The sequence below is a fragment of the Berghia stephanieae genome, chromosome 3 (assembly GCF_034508935.2).
Source record: "Berghia stephanieae isolate SIO BIC M18660-M18661 chromosome 3, UCSD_Bste_1.3, whole genome shotgun sequence".
NCBI classification, from domain to species: Eukaryota; Metazoa; Mollusca; class Gastropoda; order Nudibranchia; family Aeolidiidae; genus Berghia; species Berghia stephanieae.
Window position 1 is genome coordinate 82,281,498 of NC_088362.1, and position 26,150 is coordinate 82,307,647.

Here is a 26,150-nt window from a genome sequence, read left to right on the forward strand (position 1 = left end):
ATAAATAATAAATGTTTCATTCCATTCACTTGAGGAATAATATTAGATTCGAAATAAAGAATGCATGATTTCTGGGTAATTTTTAAAACTTTGATCGACCGAGAGTTGTATTATCTAAGATTTCAATTTGACCAGTAAATATTTTCTTATTCATTGGCTTAATCATTTATTGAGGATAGTATTAATAAATCACTCCGTATTCTTCATTTCAAAATTTCAGTGTGCGGTTTTGTGTTGGAGCACAAAAAGAGAGGAATGTGCTATTTACCATAACAGCATCAGGAGGGTAATTGTTTTCCGTGAAACTTTCTGACAAAGGTTGTTTGAAGACTTGTGGCTTTGTCTTGCCAATTTTACTCGCCAACTTGCTGAAGATATTCGGTGACTTGAATTTTGATTTCTTTTGAAAACTGGGATCATCTGTAAAAATGTCAGAAAACAAATATAATTACTTTGCCATAAACTCTAAAAATATGAATAGATAAATCAATATAATTAAAAAAAAATAAACTTAAAACATAAATGAAAAATCAACAACCAGATATGCTTCTGAACAGAAGTAACATCCCAACATTTTGTCTTCTTTACTCGTGGAAAGTCGGTTATAAAATTCTTTACACATTTAGATAAATAAGTCTAATTTGAATTAGAACATACGACTTTTGTTTACACAGAAAGATCATCAAAGCTTGACACCCTTGTTACCTAAAGTACAAGAGCATTCGTTTGCCAAGAAGGCAGTGGGCGAGGTTATTTAAGGTAGCTACATCTCTTTTTTGGGGTTCTTGCTGTATCCTACATCATGTAAATTAAAAAGAAAGCAAATGTCACGCCTTTGGAAATAGAAACTTGGCTTTTACTTCGTCCGTTCTTTGAAACTTTATTAACATTTGAAGATTTGCAAATTGACAGCGGGTTCAAAGGAGCTCTCTAATCTTTGTATAATTCCCCCCACGTGTTTTGGGTGGAGAGTACAAGGACTGGATAGACAATTGAGGCTATTGAAACACAATAAATAAACAAACACTCTTCGTTAACCTCCTCCTCCTCCTTCTTCCCTCTTCTTCTTCTTCTTCTTCTTCTTCTGATTTTTCGTCTTATTCTTTATAATTTGTTTGTGTTAGTTAAGAAGATCATTCTTTTTCACTTTTATGAGTTGGTAGTTTAAATTTTAACGGCGTGAAGTTATTCAATTTATATTTAAATTCCTAATCGTTTTCGTAAAGACAAGCTGCATAAAAATGGGAGACGATCCGTTTATTTTTGACAACGGAATTCTATGTAAGCTTTAAATTTAAAGAGCTTACCAATTATAACTTCTTAAGACTATAACATTGCTAACTTTTGATAGAATACACGAGAAATAAACTTCATAATTCACACATCTTCTTACCCAAGTTGGACTTTTTCTGCCCCTTCTTTTGCTTGATGTAAAAGTCACATTTTTCCTTGGACGCGCCACCGCCGTCCAGTATAGAGGAGTGGACATCTCCTGACGTCATAGTGTTAATGTCGTCCCTGGATTTGGACCGCGTCACCTCCCGCAGTTGGTTGCGTTTGATTGAGAATGGAGTCTCATGGCCTGGAAAGAAGAGAAACATAATAGAACATTACATAATGGATAACATGCTTATGATTGGATTAGTGGACACGAAGTAGTATACTATAATTATCATGGGGTGCAAGGAGTCCATTCATTATATTATTACCATCTAAAAATAGATGTATTGTGTCTGTTGGTAAAAAAATGATCAATGCGTCCGACCATAATCATCTCAACGCTAGTAAAGATAAGGATGAAAAAAAAGTTTTAAAAAAGATTTTACAGATTTATGGGTTAATCTCGGTTACCAGTATCAACACGCACTTAAAGAAAATGGAGACTAGATACACACAATAAGAAAACGTTCTGTCTAACAGGATGGGGGAGAAAACCCAACGCCCCCCCCCCCCTCCCAAGAAACAAAACGCAAAAACAAAATAAGATTTTTAAACAGGAGCAGCAAAATATATAAGATTTGATTAAGACAAACCCCCATGCCTAAAAAACGCCCCCCCCCCCCCCCCAAAAAAAAAAAAAAAAAAAAAAAAAAAAAAACAAAAAAAAAAACAAAAAAAAAACAAAACAAAACAAACAAACAAACAAACAAAATAACAACAACAAAAATAAAACCATAAACAAGAAAAGCAAGCAAAAAAAAAAAAAAACAACAAAAAACAAAACAAAGGTCCGGGTCGCAGAGTACTCTTGCCTGGAGGGTTTTATAATTTGACAAATTGATGACAGTGTATAAAGCACATGAATATTAAGAAGCGAACGAGATTTTGAATAAAATTTTTTAAAATAAAAAAATAAAACAATAAATAAATAAATAAATAAATAAATAAATAAATAAATAAATAAATAAATAAATAAATAAATAAGTAAATAAATAAATAAATAAATAAATAAATTAATAAAGAGTGACTGAAAAATTGATTGAACCAGGATTCGGAACAAATAAATGAAACAGTGATAATGGAGAATGAATTCGTTTTTCTAAACAGACGAATCAAAACATAATGATATGAACTAGTGCGGGGCGGTCCTTGGCAAGCTTAAGGACCACGGTCCTACGGTCCTTGGGAAATGAAGACCGCAAGGACCGGTCTCTAGACCGGTCCGTTCATTCTTGAACCGTTAAAGACCGCTACACGATGAAAACCGTGGCCTACAGGAGTAAAACACACGGAGTAGTCACACTCATTTCAAATTGTAACCTAATTAGAGAAGAGGGGTGATGCCTTCTTTATTTGCTCACCGTACTTCATTGTTACTTCGATAATTTAATAAAATTTGAAATTTATCCCCATTAACGGAGATAATGGCATCGCCCAAGGCGTTGATCGAGTTGTTCGTGGCGTTGATACACACACGCAACTCCTACCCCCCCCCCCCCCCCCCCCCCCCCCACACACACACATTAGAGGGCAGCGAGCATTGAAGAGTAAGAGAGAGACGTGAAGTTATAATAAGAGGGGGTGGATGAGGTGATAAGAGGGGTCGATGGTGACTTTTCGCCAGATCTAACAAACTCAGCTACCCATTCATTGCTGAGTAGACAGGGATTCAGAAAAAAATCGACTGCACCCGGGATCGATCTCTGGCCCTTTGCGTATAAAGAGAGTGCTCTATCAACTGAGCTATCGGGGTCCCCAAATATTCTATTGGACCTTTTAAAAATACAGACGTTATAACTGTTTTTTTGGACGGAAGAAACTAATGAAACTCATATTACTAGATTAGTTAAAACACCAAACGAAATTTTAATATTATTGTATTATTTTAAATGACAACAATGCGATAGAAAGGAGTGGCGACAAGAGATGGACAAAAGAAAACAAAAAATCAGACTTGCAACTTGCTAGGTTCGACACACACACACACACACACACACACACACACACACACACATCTTTAGTAGTCACATACATTTCAAACAATAACCCATTAGAGAAGAGGGGTCATGCCTTCATCATAGATCATTGTCATTGCGATCATTATGGTGTAGTAAATTTTGAAATTTACCCCGTATAATGGAATCGTCCAAGGCGTGCGCCTCCTGTTCCCCCCATCTCACACACGAAAGGGCGGTTTGCGGAGTGGAGGGAGGTGGTCGTCTGCCTCTATGGTCGTCTGTGTCGTTTAGGTGATGGCAAAGGGGGGTGGGTGCGATTAATTAAGTGGGATGGGTGGTGATTGGTGGAAGATAGGCAAAGGACCGAGGCAACGAATCGCTGGGAAGTAGTATGGCGCGAGACCGTTGAAAGGTGATAAGAAGTGAGGACCGCCGGCGGTCTTCCTCTTTGGGACTGGACCACGGTTCACAGCTAAAAGACCGTGGGACCGGTCCTCGGTCCGGTCCTCAGCGTGGTTATCTCTTGGAATCTGCATCTGATCCCTATTTGTTCCCAGTTCCCCTTTGCCATCCTTTCTCTTGGGTGCTTTAATAATTCTAGAACTTTTTACTATCCCATTTTTTTCCTTTTTACTGGTGCTGATATAACCTAAATGTGTTACAAGCGCCGTAAAACCCTTTAAAAAAAAACAAAAAAAAAACAAAAAAAAAACAGGAGATAGATAGATAGATAGATAGATAGATAGATAGGTAGATAGGTAGATAGATAGGTAGATAGATAGATAGATAGATAGATAGATAGATAGATAGATAGATAGATAGATAGATAGATAGATAGACAGAGATAATAAATATATTACATCATATTGACTAACATGCAGATACAGAATGCAGATACATAGACAGAGAGTGAGAGGTTTGGGTGAGGAGGGGGGGGGGTCAAGATAAACAAAGCTAATTTAATAGTACATGCTGCATTCTGATAGGTCATTCTCTAATTCATGATTGTGTCATTTCGTGAATGTGACTGAGAGAGAGAGAGAGAGAGAGAGAGAGAGAGAGAGAGAGAGAGAGAGAGAGAGAGAGAGAGAGAGAGAGAGAGAGAGAAAAAAAAAGAGGGGGGGGGGGTAGCAGTGTAGGCTTCAATCTCACCGTAGCCTGTAGTTCAATTCGTATTGAGAATGTATGTGTGTAGAGGGGGGGGGGGGGGGGGGGGGGGTAGGAGGAGTGTTGTTGTGTGCATGGGAGAGGGGTCTTTGTGTGTGTGCATAAGTGTGTGTTACTAGGTTCATGTATTACAAAAGATCCCGATTTAATTTTGTCAAGACTCACCATTTCTGTAGTTAGTGTAATCCGTAATCCATCACAAATATTGAATAAAAGTCAATTGAACCGTTCTATCACTATTATGATTAGTTCTGAGTCAGGGAAGTTAAAGTAATATTATGCTTCGGTTTTGTGGTATGTATCTCTATAAGTTGGAATCTAGTTTCTAAAAGTTATAGTTATAGTTATCTGATATTGATATTGATATCCTAAATAATAAAATAAATGGATTATATTGTTATATATTTCAGGTATTTATCATGTTATCGATAAAACTCCACTCATTATCACATATCACACAAGAAAAATACAAGAGAAGTCAAGCAGATTATTTATTTATGGAAAAGGGATATTGACTTTGACCTTTCATTGCTTTCTAAACATTTTTCTTTGATCAAGAACCATGAGTGCATATTTAAAGTTTGCTTCAGGATAATGCCATTTCTAAACACTTACTCTTAGTTATAAAGTTTCAATTACCAGTCACCAACATATCTCTCATCTTCAATTCTGGGTTGTAAGTAGTGCGGGGCGGTTCTTGGCAAGCTTAAGGACCACGGTCCTACGGTCCTTGGGAAATGACCGGTCTAGACCGGTCCGTTCATTCTTGAACCGTTAAAGACCGCTACACGATGAAAACCGTGGCCTACAGGAGTAAAACACACGGAGTAGTCACACTCATTTCAAATTGTAACCTAATTAGAGAAGAGGGGTGATGCCTTCTTTATTTGCTCACCGTACTTCATTGTTACTTCGATAATTTAATAAAATTTGAAATTTATCCCCATTAACGGAGATAATGGCATCGCCCAAGGCGTTGATCGAGTTGTTCGTGGCGTTGATACACACACGCAACTCCTACCCCCCCCTCCCCCCCCCCCCCACACACACACATTAGAGGGCAGCGAGCATTGAAGAGTAAGAGAGAGACGTGAAGTTATAATAAGAGGGGGTGGATGAGGTGATAAGAGGGGTCGATGGTGACTTTTCGCCAGATCTAACAAACTCAGCTACCCATTCATTGCTGAGTAGACAGGGATTCAGAAAAAAATCGACTGCACCCGGGATCGATCTCTGGCCCTTTGCGTATAAAGAGAGTGCTCTATCAACTGAGCTATCGGGGTCCCCAAATATTCTATTGGACCTTTTAAAAATACAGACGTTATAACTGGTTTTTTTGGACGGAAGAAACTAATGAAACTCATATTACTAGATTAGTTAAAACACCAAACGAAATTTTAATATTATTGTATTATTTTAAATGACAACAATGCGATAGAAAGGAGTGGCGACAAGAGATGGACAAAAGAAAACAAAAAATCAGACTTGCAACTTGCTAGGTTCGACACACACACACACACACACACACACACACAATCTTTAGTAGTCACATACATTTCAAACAATAACCCATTAGAGAAGAGGGGTCATGCCTTCATCATAGATCATTGTCATTGCGATCATTATGGTGTAGTAAATTTTGAAATTTACCCCGTATAATGGAATCGTCCAAGGCGTGCGCCTCCTGTTCCCCCCATCTCACACACGAAAGGGCGGTTTGCGGAGTGGAGGGAGGTGGTTGTCTGCCTCTATGGTCGTCTGTGTCGTTTAGTGTATGGCAAAGGGGGGTGGGTGCGATTAATTAAGTGGGATGGGTGGTGATTGGTGGAAGATAGGCAAAGGACCGAGGCAACGAATCGCTGGGGAAGTAGTATGGCGCGAGACCGTTGAAAGGTGATAAGAAGTGAGGACCGCCGGCGGTCTTCCTCTTTGGGACTGGACCACGGTTCACAGCTAAAAGACCGTGGGACCGGTCCTCGGTCCGGTCCTCAGCGCGGCACTAGTTGTAAGGTTCATACCATTTTCAGTTTTCACTTTGTCTTAGAGACTCACTCTCCCAATTTCGTTAGTTAGCGTAATCCATAATTCTCTTTTTTTATGATAATATATTATAGTTTACCAATTATGATAAAACTCCCCAAATAAAAGAAATCAGTTATCACATACAACTGTCAATTACAGAAAAATGCAAGAGAAGTCAAGCAGAATAAATACCTATTAAAAAGGGAAATTGACTTTCTAAACAAGGGTATGTTTTTCTCTGATCTTGTAATAACTCACTTCAAGAACATTTCAATGTTAATGTTAGAATCAGAGCATGAGAATGTGATAATGATTACCATAAGCACAGTTGCACATCGTGTAATCCACTGAAATATATCACTTATAATAATTCCATTTAAAAATCGAATGACACACAACCGCTTGCTTTAAAAGTTGACAAACTAAAGAGGCAAACAATTGAATGCAGATTGTTTTACAACTTCTGTTCTCACAAACAGGGATGCCAGATGGCCAGAGTTCTTCGAAGCCAATTTAGACTGCAAAAGTGACCAAAATAGAACCTCATGTGGCCAAATACTTCAAACACTCTGACCTCCTTAAAAGACATCGATTTTGATTTTTTTATCGACTAACCTAGGAAAAGGCTTGTTTTATTTCAAAAAAAAAGAAAATTTTAATTAATAATAATATATACGCGATTCTCCGTGTGTCAATTTTGATCATACGCGTGGCCATCTGGCAGCACTACCCACACACACCAACTATGACTTAACGTCTTGACACTTCTTCCTAGTAGAATAGCAGTATTCTACTCGTTGCCTTTCCGTTTCATGCTGCAACTTGTAGATATGTGTGAAATGTGACCGTTTCTGTGTGGGAAATACTACCTTCGTAGTAAATAGCAGTATCTTAACTGTAGCCATTACTTTAAAGACAGTATTGTCGGAAGAACGGTCGTCTTACTGTTGAGACGGTCAGTTAAGGATAGTGCCGCGCTGAGGACCGGACCGAGGACCGGTCCCACGGTCTTTTAGCTGTGAACCGTGGTCCAGTCCCAAAGAGGAAGACCGCCGGCGGTCCTCACTTCTTATCACCTTTCAACGGTCTCGCGCCATACTACTTCCCCAGCGATTCGTTGCCTCGGTCCTTTGCCTATCTTCCACCAATCACCACCCATCCCACTTAATTAATCGCACCCACCCCCCTTTGCCATACACTAAACGACACAGACGACCATAGAGGCAGACGACCACCTCCCTCCACTCCGCAAACCGCCCTTTCGTGTGTGAGATGGGGGAACAGGAGGCGCACGCCTTGGACGATTCCATTATACGGGGTAAATTTCAAAATTTACTACACCATAATGATCGCAATGACAATGATCTATGATGAAGGCATGACCCCTCTTCTCTAATGGGTTATTGTTTGAAATGTATGTGACTACTAAAGATGTGTGTGTGTGTGTGTGTGTGTGTGTGTGTGTGTGTCGAACCTAGCAAGTTGCAAGTCTGATTTTTTGTTTCTTTTGTCCATCTCTTGTCGCCACTCCTTTCTATCGCATTGTTGTCATTTAAAATAATACAATAATATTAAAATTTCGTTTGGTGTTTTAACTAATCTAGTAATATGAGTTTCATTAGTTTCTTCCGTCCAAAAAAACCAGTTATAACGTCTGTATTTTTAAAAGGTCCAATAGAATATTTGGGGACCCCGATAGCTCAGTTGATAGAGCACTCTCTTTATACGCAAAGGGCCAGAGATCGATCCCGGGTGCAGTCGATTTTTTTCTGAATCCCTGTCTACTCAGCAATGAATGGGTAGCTGAGTTTGTTAGATCTGGCGAAAAGTCACCATCGACCCCTCTTATCACCTCATCCACCCCCTCTTATTATAACTTCACGTCTCTCTCTTACTCTTCAATGCTCGCTGCCCTCTAATGTGTGTGTGGGGGGGGGGGGGGAGGGGGGGGGTAGGAGTTGCGTGTGTGTATCAACGCCACGAACAACTCGATCAACGCCTTGGGCGATGCCATTATCTCCGTTAATGGGATAAATTTCAAATTTTATTAAATTATCGAAGTAACAATGAAGTACGGTGAGCAAATAAAGAAGGCATCACCCCTCTTCTCTAATTAGGTTACAATTTGAAATGAGTGTGACTACTCCGTGTGTTTTACTCCTGTAGGCCACGGTTTTCATCGTGTAGCGGTCTTTAACGGTTCAAGAATGAACGGACCGGTCTAGAGACCGGTCCTTGCGGTCTTCATTTCCCAAGGACCGTAGGACCGTGGTCCTTAAGCTTGCCAAGGACCGCCCCGCACTAGTTAAGGACTTTCTTTGATGACGTAAAAGTGACATCACTTCCCCACCCGATGGGGAAACGGTTGGGGGAAAGACCCAGAAAGGAATGCCTTTGATTGTCACCGGCATCTGCATATCATTAAAGCCTGACGACAGGGGTACTGTTATATAGGGAAAAAACGAACGGCCCCGTAGGATTGAGTAAGAGGGCGGGGATCTGTCCTGTATATGAAGTCCTAGGGTGAGACCTACAGTCCCATTCGTTTTTATCCAACCCTTTATTTGCTCTTTATCTATATTGGTCATCATAATATCGCCTAAGAAGGCAGGGGTGTCAACTAACAAAGTAATAGACAGGAAATTTGGCCATGTCCATTGATAGGAATAAAACAAACTGATCGACTTTCTGGCGTCTTAACTAATTAACTGCCATACTCTAGAAAAAAATCGTATTAAAAAATTTGGCCAGAAAACTCATAATACTTCATAACATATCGATCGATTTAAATGACCATCATCCTGGCAAAACTCTCAGAGTTTGAGAGATTGATCGATATTTGAAACACGAGTTTTCTGACCATATTTATAAATACCGAGTTTTTTTTTCCAGAGTACGGCAGTTAACTGGGTTAAGACTTAATTATATCACAAGATCGATTTTATATCTTTCAATTTGAAATTCAAATCGATACCTACTTGAATTTGAATAGATCGTAGAAGTGATTGTTATTTTAATTTCTAGTTATAAAATTATTTTTTTTTTATTGACTTTTATTTTTTTACGATGATTATCGTAACGTATCTAATTATATAATCAAAATATAAACAGAATTCGGATTGTAAACCAGGCTATCGAATTGTTCCATCTTAAATGTGCGAAATAAATTAATAAATCACAAAGAGTCTTGATACAAAGCTCATTTAGATATTTGTCTTTGTTGAATCATTAACTCTCAACTGTGAACAATAAATACGGAAGTGACTTTAAAAACTTGCAAAATAATATTTTCATCATTAAAAGAGAAAACTGCAATTTCGTTAGTGACTTAAAGAGGAAAATAAAAAGTGCCTTCTGTGCCTCATAGAACAATTTGTCTGAGTGTTTTGAAACTTTAAATTTTCTCCGGTGGTTCTAATGTGCTCACTTTAACTCATTTTCTAGCTGGACATGTTCTTAAATAGTCACCTTCTCAACTGTAAACCAGTCATCCTGACATAACACCATTTTGAGGCTGTGGGTAACAAATATTTGCTAAAAGTCGTTATAATGTATGTTAACGGTATATTTTAAACAAAACCAGTCGAGTTGTCATCCCTGCAGTGGGTGTTTGTAACCCCATTCCTGCAATCCTACCCTCGTGTAGTCATGTTATCATCCACATACGCAATACACCTTTATTCTCGAGTATCTGACGCAGAGATCTTTCCAAACGGCGTCCACTTTAGCCTTTCTTGCACTTCAACTTTTATCTTTCAACCCCCCCCCCAACACACACACACACACACACACACACACACACACACCTTTGCACCCCGTAATATTCGTGGATTGTTTTTAAACGTAGGTTAATAATACAATGCAATTAATTTTTCATTTAACTATGTCGGACAGTGTAAACGCAGTGAAAATAATTATTAGCGGATTTAGCTAGTTTATTTCACGTCTTTTAAAACGACGAGGTCCACTTTTGTCTTTCCAGCACGTCGATCTTTATCTTTCAACCCCCCCCCCCCCCCCCCCCCCCCGCTCCTTTCCTTCCCGAGTGCGTTCGTAGGCTATTAATAGGTTAAAACTATATTGCCTTAGTTTTACCAATAAACGATGTCGGTCGTTGTAAACACAGTGAATAAAATCATGTGAGAAGTGATAATGTGGCTTATTTTCATGTCATTCAATGTGCTCTGTAAGTTTGATAATAAATCTCATTAATTAACCTCGCATAGCAAATATGAAAAACAATGTTATTGTCATTCAATGCACGTCGGCTGGAAATGTTTTTTTTTTTATTTGTGTGTGTCCCGGAAATGTTTTTTTTTATGTGTGTGTGTGTGTGTGTGTGTGTGTGTGTGTGTGCGCGTGTGAATGTAAGTGGGGGGGAGAGGGGGGGGGGGGTCTAGCGCTTCTTTTGATTATTTTAAATTTCTGTTACTGAAGAGAGAGACCAAAATTGGCGAGTAGAAGGAGGAGGTAGACATTTTGGAGGCAGGGGAATGGGGAGATATAACATCATTTATTGCTGACCACTGGGCAATCACCTTGCATTGTGTACCTATTCATTTTAACGACTGTCTATATTATGTATAATTCACCAACACAAAAACAATATAATAATCATTTCCCCACAATCCATAATCTTCAGATTTCTAAACCCTTTCCATTATAATTGTTGTTGTTGTTGTTTTTATTATTATTGTTATTATTATTATTATTATTATTATTATTATTATTATTATTATTATTATTATTATTATTATTATATTATTATTATTATTATATTATTATTATTATTATATTATTATTATTATTATTATTATTATTATTATTATTATGAAATAAGACCCATGACTCATTGATGACTAAAGACGCCAGTCACCAATCTACGTACTATTTACATACTTACGGCCGTCAACCCTCATTACCGTGTTTGTACACAATGCAATATGTCAAAAATCGTACTATCATTTCGTCCAATGACCAGCGGTCAGTTCCGTGTTATTGTGGTTTAATCTATACTACAACACTTCAAATATAAATATAGAACCGTATCTCGACTCGAACAAAAATGCTATTTTAAAAGAAAAAAAAGCCAAAAATTTGCTATTTCATAATATAGGTACCATAAATTATTGATTGATTTACAAAATGTGTCAATTCTTAAACTTTTGACGTTTCTAATGCAATACATTGCAACACGGATCATCTTTCTCTGATATTGATATAAATAAAATGTTTTATGGCTTTATACATGTATTCTATATTTAAAAATTGTTGTGCTAGTGTACAGCAATACATCGTACGGCCATTCTGTATGCTGTAGTTCTCTATGCCATTATAATATTTACATAAAATGGACGTAAGAGGAAGGCTATCGTCATCCTTTGTGTATCCATCCACCGTATCACAGATTATTATTATCACCTTGTTGAAAGTGATAATGATAAGAACAGACAAGATATTATATATATCAACATTGCCGTACGCCGATAAAACACATTTTAAACATTTCGGCCAGCAAACTCGTCCTCCAACATCAATCGATTAAAATGACCGTCATCTTGCCAAAAATGCTCAAACCTGGGACTTCGTGGAGTCGTGTTTTTAATTTTTTTTTTTTTTTTGTTTTTGATTTTTTTTTCTGACAAGACGAAGGTCATTTTAATCGATCAATATTTAATAGGACGGGCTTTCCGGCCAAATTGTTTTTAAAAATGTGCTTTTTTTTCAGAGTACTTTGTCGGAATAGTTGTTGTTTGTTGCTTTAGGTCTCTTCCAACACAATTGAGGTTACATGAGAGACCGCTGAAACAAAAAAAAAGCAATCTAACAAAAATAGTACAAATGTAAATCAAAATCATAACCTAAAGATATCATAAGCTAAATTATAAATAACCAAGAACAAACAGGCAGAAGATTTACAGAAAAAAAAATATCCCCTGTCAAAAATACAATCACAAACCAAAGAAGCAGGATAGGCTAGTAAAGAGAAGAAGAAACGACATCACTATCGGATCGTACACCCATGCGAACATCATAGTATATCATTCAAGGGTGATGCTCCCATCCAACCACCCGCTTGTCGGAATAGGGTTAGGGTAGGAGTTACGAGAGGTAGAGAGAAATGGGACAAGAAATGAAGACAGTTCTACTGCTGGGTGGATGGATGGGTTGAGAAAGGTGAAGGTGAAGGATATTGAATGACACGAGACAGCAGATGATTGCGTGCGAGTTAATTTGAAGAATAAGGAAGAATTTTCGAATTCAGATCCTTGGTGATTTTAATCAGTGTAGAGATACCCATCTAAAGTCTGATAAGTAAAACTGGTATGATCTCATTGTTGTAATGGAAATATGTACTCTCAAATCAACGCAAACTAGTGTATTCGAAGTCCATAAAACTGCGTTCGGTAATCAGACCTGCAAAATGGGGTACGCGGCATGTCCTAGGATTTCCCTGTAAACATTCGATAAACTCAAAAGTGGGAATCGAAAGTAAATAAATAAATGGACATTATTGAATAAATGAATATATAATAAATAAATTTAAAAAATAATAATACAATAAAAGGGGGAATGGAAAAAAAACAAACAAACCAAAAACAAATATAATATCAAGAGAATATTTTTTGTAGCAATGTGATATAAGTAACTAGTTGATGGTCTAAAAATGTATTGGCATTTGATGTAAACAAATCATCACTAGCTATGGACAAGTGGCATTTGATCAAGTGAGAAAGATGAAGCTACATCAATCTTCCTCTATCTTCTTCACGTTCGCTATAAAAATTAAAAGAATCATTTATTTATCCTGGCTATGGATATCATTATGCGTGTCGCTGATCCTCACGCATCGGATTAGTTTGGCTTTATGAGGGTTAAACATGGATTCTAAATCTGGCCTAGTTCATTATTTTCCGGAAACAATTTAACGTAAAGGATCACACAATTTTTGTTGTTGTCTCACATTATATAAATTCTTCTATACTTGCGTGGCATCAAAAGAAAGGAGAAAAAAAAAAGAAAAAAAAAAAAAGAATAGCAAACTGAAGCAATAATTAAATGACCAAACAAACATTCATTTCACTACTCTTCATCGAAAATATAAAAGAAAGTCACAATAAATAACAATAACTAAAATGTAATGGTCGCTACAAAACTGTATAATAATCAATTAGATTTCCACAGTAGCCCTACAATGTTAATTAATCCAAGCCACATGAACAGCCAATGAAAAGGAAATCCCTAAAAAGAATACATAAAGAAAAAAAAAATGACAAAAAACCCCTAAAAAAAAAACCCCATACAAACAACAACAAAAAAAAGTATCCAATAAACAAACACAACCCCCCCCCCCCAAAGAAAATAACCAAAAAAAACCCCCCAAAATAAACAGAAATAACAACAACAACAACAACAACAAAAAAACGCAAACAAACCCAAAACAACAACAACAAAAAACCTTACCCTCCTCTCCAAAACAAAGCAGAACAAATCAAAGCAAACCTAACAAACAAACAATATCCAAAAAAAAAAAAAAAAAAAAATGAAACAAAATTTAAAAAACAACTAACTCACCAAGAGTCCATTCCAAGGATTCAAGATCGTAAGAGGCCCTATACCTGGGACACAATCTATGACACAATGCATGACACATCGCTTTTTAAGGTTTACAGAATAGCTCGACCACACACACAAACATGTTGACTAGGTCAACAACAACAACACAATATAACTGTTTTGCTCGGGTGTTTAGCAGACAAAAACAAAATCTGTTGGTGGGTTGACTGCGCGATCTCAAAGAATAAATATTAAAAATAAAACAAGACAAAGCAAAACGAAAATAAGGTAGGCCATGTCTTTTCCACTCCCACTCTACATGCATCTTCTCCAACTAAACAAACGATTCTACCTGTAAAAACTGTCACGGTATGCGTTACCCGCCATTCCCTGAAATTCCTAAGCACCAAATCACATTTTTACGTTTCTACAACACTATGTTGGCTGACTGAAATGAACGATGTTGTTAGTTAATTAAACACACCAAAGACGGGAATAGGACACCAGTGCCATCGATGTGGAACGAAATTGTCTCTTTAAAAAAATGACAGGATATACAATTTTTATTTTATCATCGTCACCATCATCATCATCATCATCATCGTCATCATCATCATCATCATCATCATCATCATCATCATCATCATCATCATCATCATCATCATCATCATCATCATCATCATCATCATCATCTTCGTCATCATCATCATCATCATCCTCATCATCATCGTTCGTCATCGTCATCACCATCACCATCAACACTCAATTGATCAAAAATTTGACCGAAATTATCTTTTATAAATTAAGATGAAAATCAGTTCATTGTAAGGAGAAAATTTTTTTTTTTTTTCTCAATAGAACGAAAGGATTACGCAATGAACGTCCCTTTAAGCATCGTTAAAAAAAACAACAACAAATAAACAGAAAAAAAAACAACAAATGTACAATTGCAACATTATTTATGCACGAAAAACAACAAAGTCCAGAAAGAGAAATATAAAAACCACACAGTCAAAATAACAAAACTCAATCGGTAACCACTTCGTGTTGAAAGCAACTTTGGATTCCACCATAATATAATAATATTATTGTGTCAGAATGAACTAAAATGATGGTTTTGTTGTTTAAGAAAACATCATTAATACAGCTACATGCGTTAGTTACATCGGCAAACAGGTCTCATAAACTGTTGTCACCTCATTAATAAACTAAACAATCGTTGTTTACAGTTTACATAATAGGTAAAAATAGGTTCTGGCAACAACAATAATAATAATAATAATAATAATAATAATAATAATAATAATAATAATAATAATAATAATAATAATAATAATCATCATCATCATGCTAATAATAATTTGACAGTCGGGGTCAGTGAAGTGAAGATTACGAATGGATAGATAGATAAAGGTCATAGCCAGAGCTTTAGACTATCTGCTACATTGTCTTACTTTAACAAATCGCTTTATTTACATTTTGGTTAGAAAATTTTAGTTCTAATACTATGTGATCCATCTCCTCAACCTGACATTATCTAATATCGGAGTTGTCGAAATTTTGAAAAGTAGAGTAGATTTAAAATGATCATAAACGATCATAAATGTACTATTTAAAAAAAAATCATACTTTTTTCTCCTCAACTAAAACAAATAAACTTAACCGAAGACTCTTTTTTTTTGTCTGTAAGTCAAATGTTTAAATTCTAGTTCAAACATTACAGTTTAGAGGCGATACGTTAGAAATTACCCCCAAGCACCTCAAGCCTCTTAGATGGAGACTTAATAATCTTTGACAAGATGGCGGTCGTTCTCATCGATCAATTCAATATATAAAGTTTTTAAAAAATGTGATAATGCGATTTGTTGATTTTCGGCAGATCTGTAGTCTGTCCATCTCTACACACCGCTGAATCTGACGTAATAACGTCTACAGAGGCAGACTGGAAGGTGAAGAAAATGCCAAAATTAAAACCCAAAAAACCAAGGTAACTCGGTGTGGCGTCTCCGCCTCTTGGGTGTAATAAAAAAGAAAAAAAAAAAAAAAAAGAAAAGGGACGCTTGTGAAGATAGAACTGGCCACGCAATATGGAAAAAAGTGTGATGTAAAAAACAAAACAACAAACAACTAAAAAGAACTAAAAAAAACGGATTCCAATCTCTTTGGGAGGGTAAAACCTCTGAGGACTGGATACATACAATATGTACTTGATCTCCTGGTTTCTGAGTGATGGCATCTTGTTTTATTGTCTAAATATATGCTGGTCGTCAATAAAGAATCTGTCTATACATCCTGCTACTAAAATAGTTGTGCTATCTTATGATTTAATGTGTAACCTATTGATTATTAGTACTCCGAAGGATTGGTTAAATACACACTTCCAATGAGTTTGGAACCGGAAGAGTAGAGGGTGTGGCGTCACGAATTCTCAGTCTTATTGTCACGCACAATCCCTTTTTTCCAACTGCAAAAGGGAAGAAAAGTTCTGACGTCACATGCACATCTACTTTTTTGGTTCCAAAATCCTTGGAAGTGTGTATGTAACCAGTCCTTCGGAGGACTAATAATGAATAGGTTACTTATTTGATTCATTAGGTGGCATTACTGGTCACTCCACTCCGGTTGGCGGGCATCAAGAAAAGAACCGACGCTGCGAGGTCGGTCATATAAAGAATTCGGTGTTTCAAAAATTATGCTTTGGGTCCAGAATTAAAGACTGCATGCATTGCGATGTAGGGGCTACAATTACCTACCGTAATTCGCGTTGACTAGCTAGTCCAGTTCAGTTACTAGGGCGAAAGCCTTGGAGTGTAGTATGAGTATAGACTATGAGCTAACGACAAGACTTTCTTTTAAACTACTCTTATAATTATAACTGTTACTCTTACTTCCTATCTCATTCAACAGTTCATTCAACGAAAAACGAAATTCATGTGCGACAAAAAGTAGACTTTAGAAGAATTTGAACAACGAAAGCTATTTTGTTATCTATTGCAATATTTACATTGCAAACACCAAAAAGGGAAAAAGGGGACGGAAACGTGAACATTCATGTCGAGATGTAACTGTAACACTAGCTATTGTTCGGTGTAGGTTTTGTTTGCGAATAAGCGTGAAAAATGACTATGCGTCTTTATGTGAAATTAACAAAGTTGTTTGACGGAACTCCGTGCACTCTTGACATTTTTTTCTGTCACTTGATTGTCATGTGTGCGCTCACGGTAACACGAACGCATAATACACATAACTTCATTCGATAACGGCAGCGTTGAGTTCAGGTTAGAAAAACATCACATGGGTGAACAAAAAAAAAAAAAAAAAAAAAAATCTGGCGAATTTGTCCAATCTAAGCAAAATTTATATTTGGTTATGTGAGTTTTCTTCTACCGTGCGGCTATAATATTATATGGCCTGGTGGAAATGACTTGCAGGAGCTCCATTGTGGGTGGCACAAGGTTGAGTCATTCGAAAAGGTTTTAATCACATTTCATCACTACACTCAGGTTTAAATGGGTTGCCTGCTCAATAACACCAATATCTCTGCCCCCCCCAAAAAAAAAATGTAATAAGAGCTTTACAGGCGTCATGGGTTGTCCCACATGTTTAGTGTTGCTGTTCGCTTGGGATTCCTTGTAAAGCGCTATAAACACACTTAGAGGATATTGCTATTTTGGGTGAATGCATTTGCTGCCTAATCATGTCTCTTTATTGCATATATATATTGGTGGAAAATAATTACAAGGGAATGTAGCCATCTCAGCGGTGTGATTTGTGCGCATGAGTGATGGGGTTTGTGATTTCCATTCACTCATAGAAATCCATCAACCCTTGAGAAATGTTTATGTCTATGTTATTCTTATAAATAGTATTCACTGTGTTGGCTAAAACTATGGGACAGAGTTGGTGACAAACTACAGACACATTCCCTCAAGTTTTACTCTCTCTCTCTCTCTCTCTCTCTCTCTCTCTCTCTCTCTCTCTCTCTCTCTCTCTCTCTCTCTCTCTCTCTCATATTGAGCACTGGAGTATGCTGCAACCAGGAACTGTCCTATGGCCAATATGAATAATCGAGCAAATTGAATGTTAATGTTGCATAACAACAATATCACTGACGTCAAAAAGATTGATGGTTGTGATGATGGCTCTGCTTTGACATGTGACTCAATAATATGACAAGTAACACTTTAAACAAAATAAAAATGAAAACTTCCTTTGTGATACATAATATATACATAGCAGAGAGTTAAAGTGGCGGTGGTGTGTGTGTGTGTGTGTGGGGGGGGGGGGGGGAGGGGAGGGCAACTTAAAATAATGTTTATATCACTGATTATACTTTCTCTTTCTTTTTTCCCACGGTGGTGAGCAAACTAATTGTGGTATGTGGATTGGTTTGAAACTTGAAGCACGTAAAACAAATTTGCTTAAAACGAAAATCAGTGCTATAGTCGGGTATCTATCTAGAACTTAAGCCGAAACTTGAATGCATTTCATTGTTAAAATAATCAGAAATATCACAATGTGATTTTTCGCACTTAAAAAAATACTGATCCTCTTGAATGAAACACAGAAACGTCACCCATGTTCCATATTTTGTTTGACCATACATTCAATTTTCATCATTTAAACCAGTCCAACAATAGGTCGTTGGGAAGAAATTCCATTTACAGGCGCCAAAGAAAGAAACAATTTGATCTCTATCAAGCCACTATAAAACGACGAGAGTTTTAATTATTTCATGATTTAAAATTGGGCCCGATCACTTGAGGCGATGGGTTTACAAATGAGGGATTCATACCATTTAAGACCAGAGACAAATCCGAATAAGACTTCCAGGTTGAGAGAAGCATTGAGAATCTTTCTCGGTAAGGTCGCATTCCTACGTCGACTGTATCATTGTTATAAAATGTTCCAACATCCAACAATATTTTTCAACCAAAAATGCATGAAAGATGCATTTAAAAAATAGAAAATTGAAAATAATGATTGTTTTTCACAACGGTAGTAACTCGTCCAGAGACTTTTTCAACTATTTAAAAAAAAAAAACACAAACCAAAAATTGATGCAAAATAATAACTAATATTATCAATCGTAACTACTTGTTAACATTGAAAGGCTGACAATTTTGGAGCCAAGCTATCCATTTGAAAATTTGATTTTGGAACTGTTCCAATGAATAGGAGGTGCTCCATCCTCAAATTCACACCACAGCGAGGAGGATACGAAACACAATAAAACACATCAATAATTCTAGTCTATATCTCGACTGAATGAACACGCATAATTTTCCACCACACTAAACAACATGACCAGTGACGAAAAGAACATCTTTAAATAACATTTTACATGTAAATCCCGTAGGTAATTCAAAATTCAGGGGAAGGAAACGGCCAGAAAGTGTAATCACAACAATTACATTAGGCCATTGGTCACTTAGTTTGGTTAACAATAAGACCCACTGACAAGAATTCAGTAATATTACGAAACATTTGTGGTGCAAGTTTGTTTACTTCAAAATAAAATGCTTCGGGCCTATTTCAGCAGGAAAGTGAAGGAGTTTGCAATACCATTTATAAATATATATATATATATATATATATATATATATATATATATATATATATATATATATATAGCACTATAATACTCATACTCAAAAGCCAATCCCCATAATATTAATTAAGGGAACGACTACTCTATGTAGGAAGGGACAGGGGGAAACCAAAACAAAAACATTGAAATAAAACATTCTAATTCACCAACCTTGTGACAAATCGATGACAGTCAATAATCCACACATAGTTTCATCATAAATTTGTGGAGCTTAAATCCTTTCAGAGGAACTAAAAATCCTTATTACCAAACTTTACAAACTAAAATCTTTTTCGTAGAGGTAAAATCCCTATTACCACGAAACTATAATCCTTTACGTCAGTCTAAAATCCTTTCCAAGGAATAAAACTCATGTCATAATATACCACTTTACTACTATCAAAATAACAAAAGTGGTGCCCATATCGAAAATCATATGTAACTTACATTATGTATAACACCGATTATACACTTAAATGAATAATGTATAATACAATATGGCTGATCTTATTCCAAGTTGTCTTTATCAGTTATACATCATATACACTTTCAAGTCTTGTAATCTTGTAAGGACAGAATCTGTAGTTGTGATAAATTTGAACTGATGTAAACCCTAGGGCAACGTGTATATCAGTTGTTATGCAGACCTGCCTACTAATACGAAAAATTCGTAGAATTACGAAACTTTGACTCCAATTTAGAATGTCATGAGCATCTCTAAGTCATTAAAACTTATTGAAAATGAAAGTTGATGCCAGACTACATCATTTGAAGGAGTTAGTTGGAAGTGTTATTTGATCATTGGGAGGGTAAATTGCTGATTTTTAAATTAACTATAGCGACGATAATTTTTATCTGCGAAGAATTTACGAATTTTTAAAATTTTCAAGTAGACTGGTCTGATTTTATGGGAGAATAATAATGTCCGCTGAGATTAATGTTACAAGATAAAGGGTTAATGATCATTGATCATTACGTATATTGACCGGGCAAAATTTAGATCACTCGATGAATTACATTTACAGTTTAAATCTGACAGGGATATATTATAGAACCATATCAGAGGAGAGATGCTGCACATTGATTGATTAATATGCAGCTGACGTCACCATAATATTATTATGTGTTGTTTTTCTCCAGCCATCCAAGTGAACACTTATATATTGGGACACAGTCAAAGTAGTAGTAGTAGTAGTAGTAGTAGTAGTAGTAGTAGTAGTAGTAGTAGTAGTAGTAGTAGTGCTAGTAGTAGTAGTAGTAGTAGTAAATAGTAGTATTAGTAGTAATAGCAGCAGTAGTAGTAGTAGTAGTAGTAGTAGTAGTAGTAGTAGTAGTAGTAGTAGTAGTAGTAGTAGTAGTAGTAGTAGCACTATTGTTACGGTAGTAGTGGTAAGAGTAGCATCATCATCGACAAACGACCGTTCTAGAAACACTATTAGACTTATTGCAGTATAGCAGTACTAACCCTAATATATTTTATACAACAAGTTCACAAACGATTTGAATTCATCTTATCTTTCTTCCTTTTGATGTAAATATTTCACATTTTTGAAAACGTCGAGTACCTTAGAGAATAAACCACGCAGCTGTAACGCAATGACGTTAAAAAGTCGACAAACTAAAACCTCTTTACTGATAACGGACACAGTACAAGAGATAAAAAAAATATAATAAAACCAAATCCCAAACTAAAACCATCTTGTTACATACAACAGCAAGTCGTAGACAAACAGATAAATGGATGGGATGGCCGGAGGAAAACATGTCAACACCGCGCCTCAAAACGGTACTATGTCGGGTTAATCTAAACTCTGACCCCCAAACTCCCCCCCCCCACCCAAAATTGAGCTTTTATATAGCGCAATACCCACTACACGTGCTCAACTCGCTTTACAAGGGGTCCCAAGCTAACAGTTCAGTAACACTGAACATGTAGGCCGAGACATGACGCCCGTTACGCGATTTTATATTTTAAAATTTCCGACAGAGACAACGCTGTTAACGACCAGGTACTTATTTGACACCTAAGAACACGGTGAGAGAATGCGAGTAAAGAAAAGTTTCCAAGAACTCAACTATGCGCTGTTCGGGACTCGAAAACGGTACCGTCCGATCCGAAGGGGAGTGTCATACGACTAAACCACAGAACCGCACTGATCGTTTGTCCAAAATATTAAACTTGGGTTCACTTTTCGATTTGTAATTAAAGACGGCAGATAGTTTCTTGAAGTAACAACAATTAACATCTCACATGGCTGGTAATTTCTTCAATCCACTTCTTGGCACCTAGTTCACCCCGATAAAGAAGGAACGAAATTGACGTCACTCAACTCTTTGTTATTGTTTTTAGCCAGCGATTGTAATGATTAGTTCTCACTAAATTCTATCAATCAGATTATAAACTTTCAAGGTTACACATAGATTTGAGTGTTGGTACGTCATATCCGGCTGGCGAATGTTGTGATTTTTTGGCTAAGCTCATAGCATAATACTGTATTGAGACGATAGGTTATAAACAGGCTTTGGTTGGCCTTGTTCGTGTAGAAGGGGATGGTTCGTTTTATGGATTGAGTAGTAGATATAACATATATATCCCACTCCCTTGAAATAACCAGTTGGAATCCCCCCCCCCCCCCATCCCCGCTGCTATGTTAATTGTCATTTACTGACATTTCCATACTAGTTGTATTGTGGCATTTCGACAATCCCACACAACAATAGTCGAGGCATAGTAAGGTTAAGATGTTATAGTTATAGAAACGACGGTATCTAAACTTAGCGATTTATCGTGATAATATTGATATTGATATTGATATTGATAATAATGATGATGATGATGATGATGATGATGATGATGATGATGATGATGATGATGAAGGTGATGAGATACATATCGCTAGTCAATATTTTAATGGCTCTGCACTATTCCGACTTCAACCTCTCAATTTATGACTGTCAACTTAGATACCGGGACACGATTTTTTCCTTTTCTTCTTCTTCTTCTTTTTTTTTTTTAATCGAGCGAGCGCAAATTCAAAACAAACAGACAAAAAAAAAATAATAATTAAGCATCAAGGCTTCGTAATATGTGCATACCGGCTCATCGTGGTATTGTGCAAGGGTGAAAGAAAACATTGAATGCCACTAATTGATCACAATGATCGAATTTTCAAATTTGAATCTGTAGCAATTTAAGAAATGGTATCCATTTTCCTCAATACAGTCGTAGGTACCTATAAACTCAAATTCCAAAAGTCAGAATTAAAAACTAAGCTTTCAATGACCGGTTTTCCTAACATAATATGTACATACCAGATTAAAGCGATGGGTCGCATTATAAAATATCATCTTTTCTCATAAATAAAATAGTCACCCGTTGCCTCAAACCGCTATTTTTATAGGAGTGTTATCTTGTGACAAAAATTGACTTTAACATTTCATAATCAAAAATATAAATATTTAAATGTTTATTTTTTCGCACGTTCAGAAAACATACTCATCCTCCTTATAACAATAACCCCCCCCCCCCCCCCCCCCAGCCCATAAAAGAAAAAAAAAAGACAAGAAATACAAAACAAACCAAGAAAACAAATTTAACTCACAAAATTTTCATATAATTGACTTCAAATTCAGTTTACGACATTGAAATCACCCCAGCATAAAACCGTTTTGGGGTAATGGGATTCCCAAATATAACGGAAACGATTTACAATAAAGAGCGCGCCAGTAACCTTTGCCTTTAGAAAGTAACACGTAACAGTTACAGTTTAACGACTTCTACGCCGCCGTACTCTGGAAAAAAAAACCCAACACGTATTCCAAAAACTTGGTCAAAAAACGCATCCTTCAAATATTGATCGATTAAAATGACAATCATCTTGTCAAAAAGTCTTAAACCTGGGACTTCACAGAAGTCTTTAAGAGTTCCAGGTTTGAGACATTTTGACAAGACGAACGTCATTTTAATCGATCGATATTTGAAGGACGAGATTTCAGGCCAAAATCTTAAAAAAGGCTTTTTTTTTTGTTCAGAGTATGCAGTACACAACACACATCACATCGGACGTAACGGGCTTGATTGAAGGCTCAACTCACCATTGTTGTCGTCACGCACGCCCAGGTAAAACAGGCTCCTGGACGCTGACAGCTTTTTGTGCTTCCTATGATGCTGAGAAGTGGTCGAAGAGTGACCACTGAACAGATCCAGAAGCTCCATGGCGGTGCTGGTTATCAGCATCCTTATAGACTTGACCACTGACTGATCCAAACACCGACCAACTTCAAAACTTTACAATGAAATATTATTATAAATCATAGCCACATAATAAAGCCAGGAGTTGTCAACAAACACGATGGCGCTGGCTCAATTTTTCGATGTCATCACAATTCATTTTTAATTGATAAAAATAAATATTTCCGTCTGAAAATAAGCACAGTGTAGTAGATGATTTAAGTTAAATCCGTAATATAATTGCTCATATTCCGTCATAAATATTTCCCTCTTGTTCAGGCCTTTTATTTTTTATAAATTTATAAACAACAAATCACTTCTCTGATTTTAAACAGTTAAATATAAAATCCAAGTCAACGGCTTTGATTTATTTCATGTTATTGTCATTATCATTATTATTTTTCTTTTCCAAATTGTGTGTTAAATATTCAAATCAAAATTAAAATCAAAAGCCCGGACTATTTAATGCGACAGTATTTTGTTAATTTCCACAAAATCTCGGTCAACAGAACATCTAAATTCAAAATTTCACAAAGTCCTATATTACAAAGTAAACAAACGCCAGTCGAATGAATTTTTATATGAGTAAAATAGGTTTCAGAATCCAACCAAATGTACATATTCTATAAATACACGTAATAAATCCAAAAGAAGAATCCAAGTCACTGAATGAATGAATTATAACATACAGTGATTAATGATTAATATAAGTATTATCATAATCCACATTGTTGTTTGATAAAGAAATCAAACTGCGCCGAAAGAAAAAGACAAGCGGTAGTTATCACTGCCTACCACTTCACTGCCTCTATCCAACAACCAACTTTGTCAATCATTTGCGATGTCTCCTTCACAATGATAAAATAATAATTAAAATGTAGGGCAAGGCATGGGACAAACCTTCCAATGCGCACTCTCAGCTGATACTACCTACCTGGCTGCTTGCTACTACATTTACCATCACTACGCCGCAAACTTCATCACATCGATACATCCCACACAAACAATCAAACCCACCCACCCACACACACACACACACACACAAACACACACATGATATGTACACTCCACACACGGCACGTACGCAGCAAAAAGGCACCCACCACACTACACCTGGGCCCCAACCACCCCGATTGACAACAATAAACAATAAACCTGAGATCGACTACAGAAAAAAAGAAAGAAAGAAAGAAAGAAAAAGATCCACCTCCTCCCCATAGGTACTCAGTATTGTCCACCATTGACCAATCATCTCGAACCTTAGCGCCCGCCACTTTCACTTTTAGACATCAGCGCAACATGAGGTAACCGGAAACAAAAGGTTACGGGGACGCCTGAGGCGTTGCTATGGATATCAATTTTCTGGCAAAAAGGTGGGTTATCCGATGGGGGATGTCGGGACCGCCAAGGATCACCCTACGGACAATGACAATTAATCGCCGTCATCTCACTATCTATTTCATATTGAACAGTGTGTATCAGGGCCTTATAGACATGAGACAGGTCAGGCGTCGAAGTCCGATAGGTGACAGATTCTCGACTTTGCGAAAGTCGACCGACACAGAGATCGTATTTAGTAGTCATGGACAGGGTGGGTTGGACGAAAATGAACACAAACTTAAATTGAGGAATGGACTTTCATAACCTGCTCAGTTGAATTTTAATTCATTCAGAGAAAACTTTAATTTTTGTCATTTATTTAGTGACTTATAGGGAAAATACTTGTATTCTTTGCCTCAAAGAGCAATACCTTGAGTATTTGGAATCTTCAAATTTTCTCTGGTGATTCTAAGGTGTCCAATAGATTACTTGAGTGTTAACTCAAACAATTTTACATCTGGATGTGGCGTTGCAGGTGTTAAAATCAACTTCTCAACAACTACATGGCTTTCAGCATTGCGTCCTTGGGATGGACACAAAATATACTGACTCGGGGTTGAATTACTACCTTTACGAAGTTAATGATTGAAATTGAAAGAATATTAGTTGTCTCTGTATCTGAGAAATTAATAAAGAGAAAAAACAAAAACAAACCCGAACTCAATACCAAAGTGAGTGGTAAATTAATACACCAAACTACAAAATGTCCCTACTTCAAAGTTGACCTCACATCCTGCAATCAATCGCGTCTAATTGTCTGTCAACAAAGAGGATCACTAGAAAAAAAAACAACTATCTCGCGTGA

General features: G+C 36.6%; 1 protein-coding gene across 8 annotated transcripts in view; it reads right to left on the reverse strand.

Moving 5' to 3' along the window:
- Positions 1-26,150, reverse strand: part of LOC144968620 (uncharacterized) — a 366,960-nt gene that overhangs the window by 6,347 nt on the left and 334,463 nt on the right. For all 8 annotated transcript variants that reach the window (XM_078907127.1, XM_078907126.1, XM_078907130.1 and 5 more), the window contains 2 exons: positions 1,394-1,582; positions 269-420 (listed from right to left, as the gene is read on the reverse strand). In XM_078907127.1, coding sequence (XP_078763253.1) covers positions 269-420; positions 1,394-1,582 — 341 coding nt within the window. The remainder of the gene's footprint in view (positions 1-268; positions 421-1,393; positions 1,583-26,150) is intronic.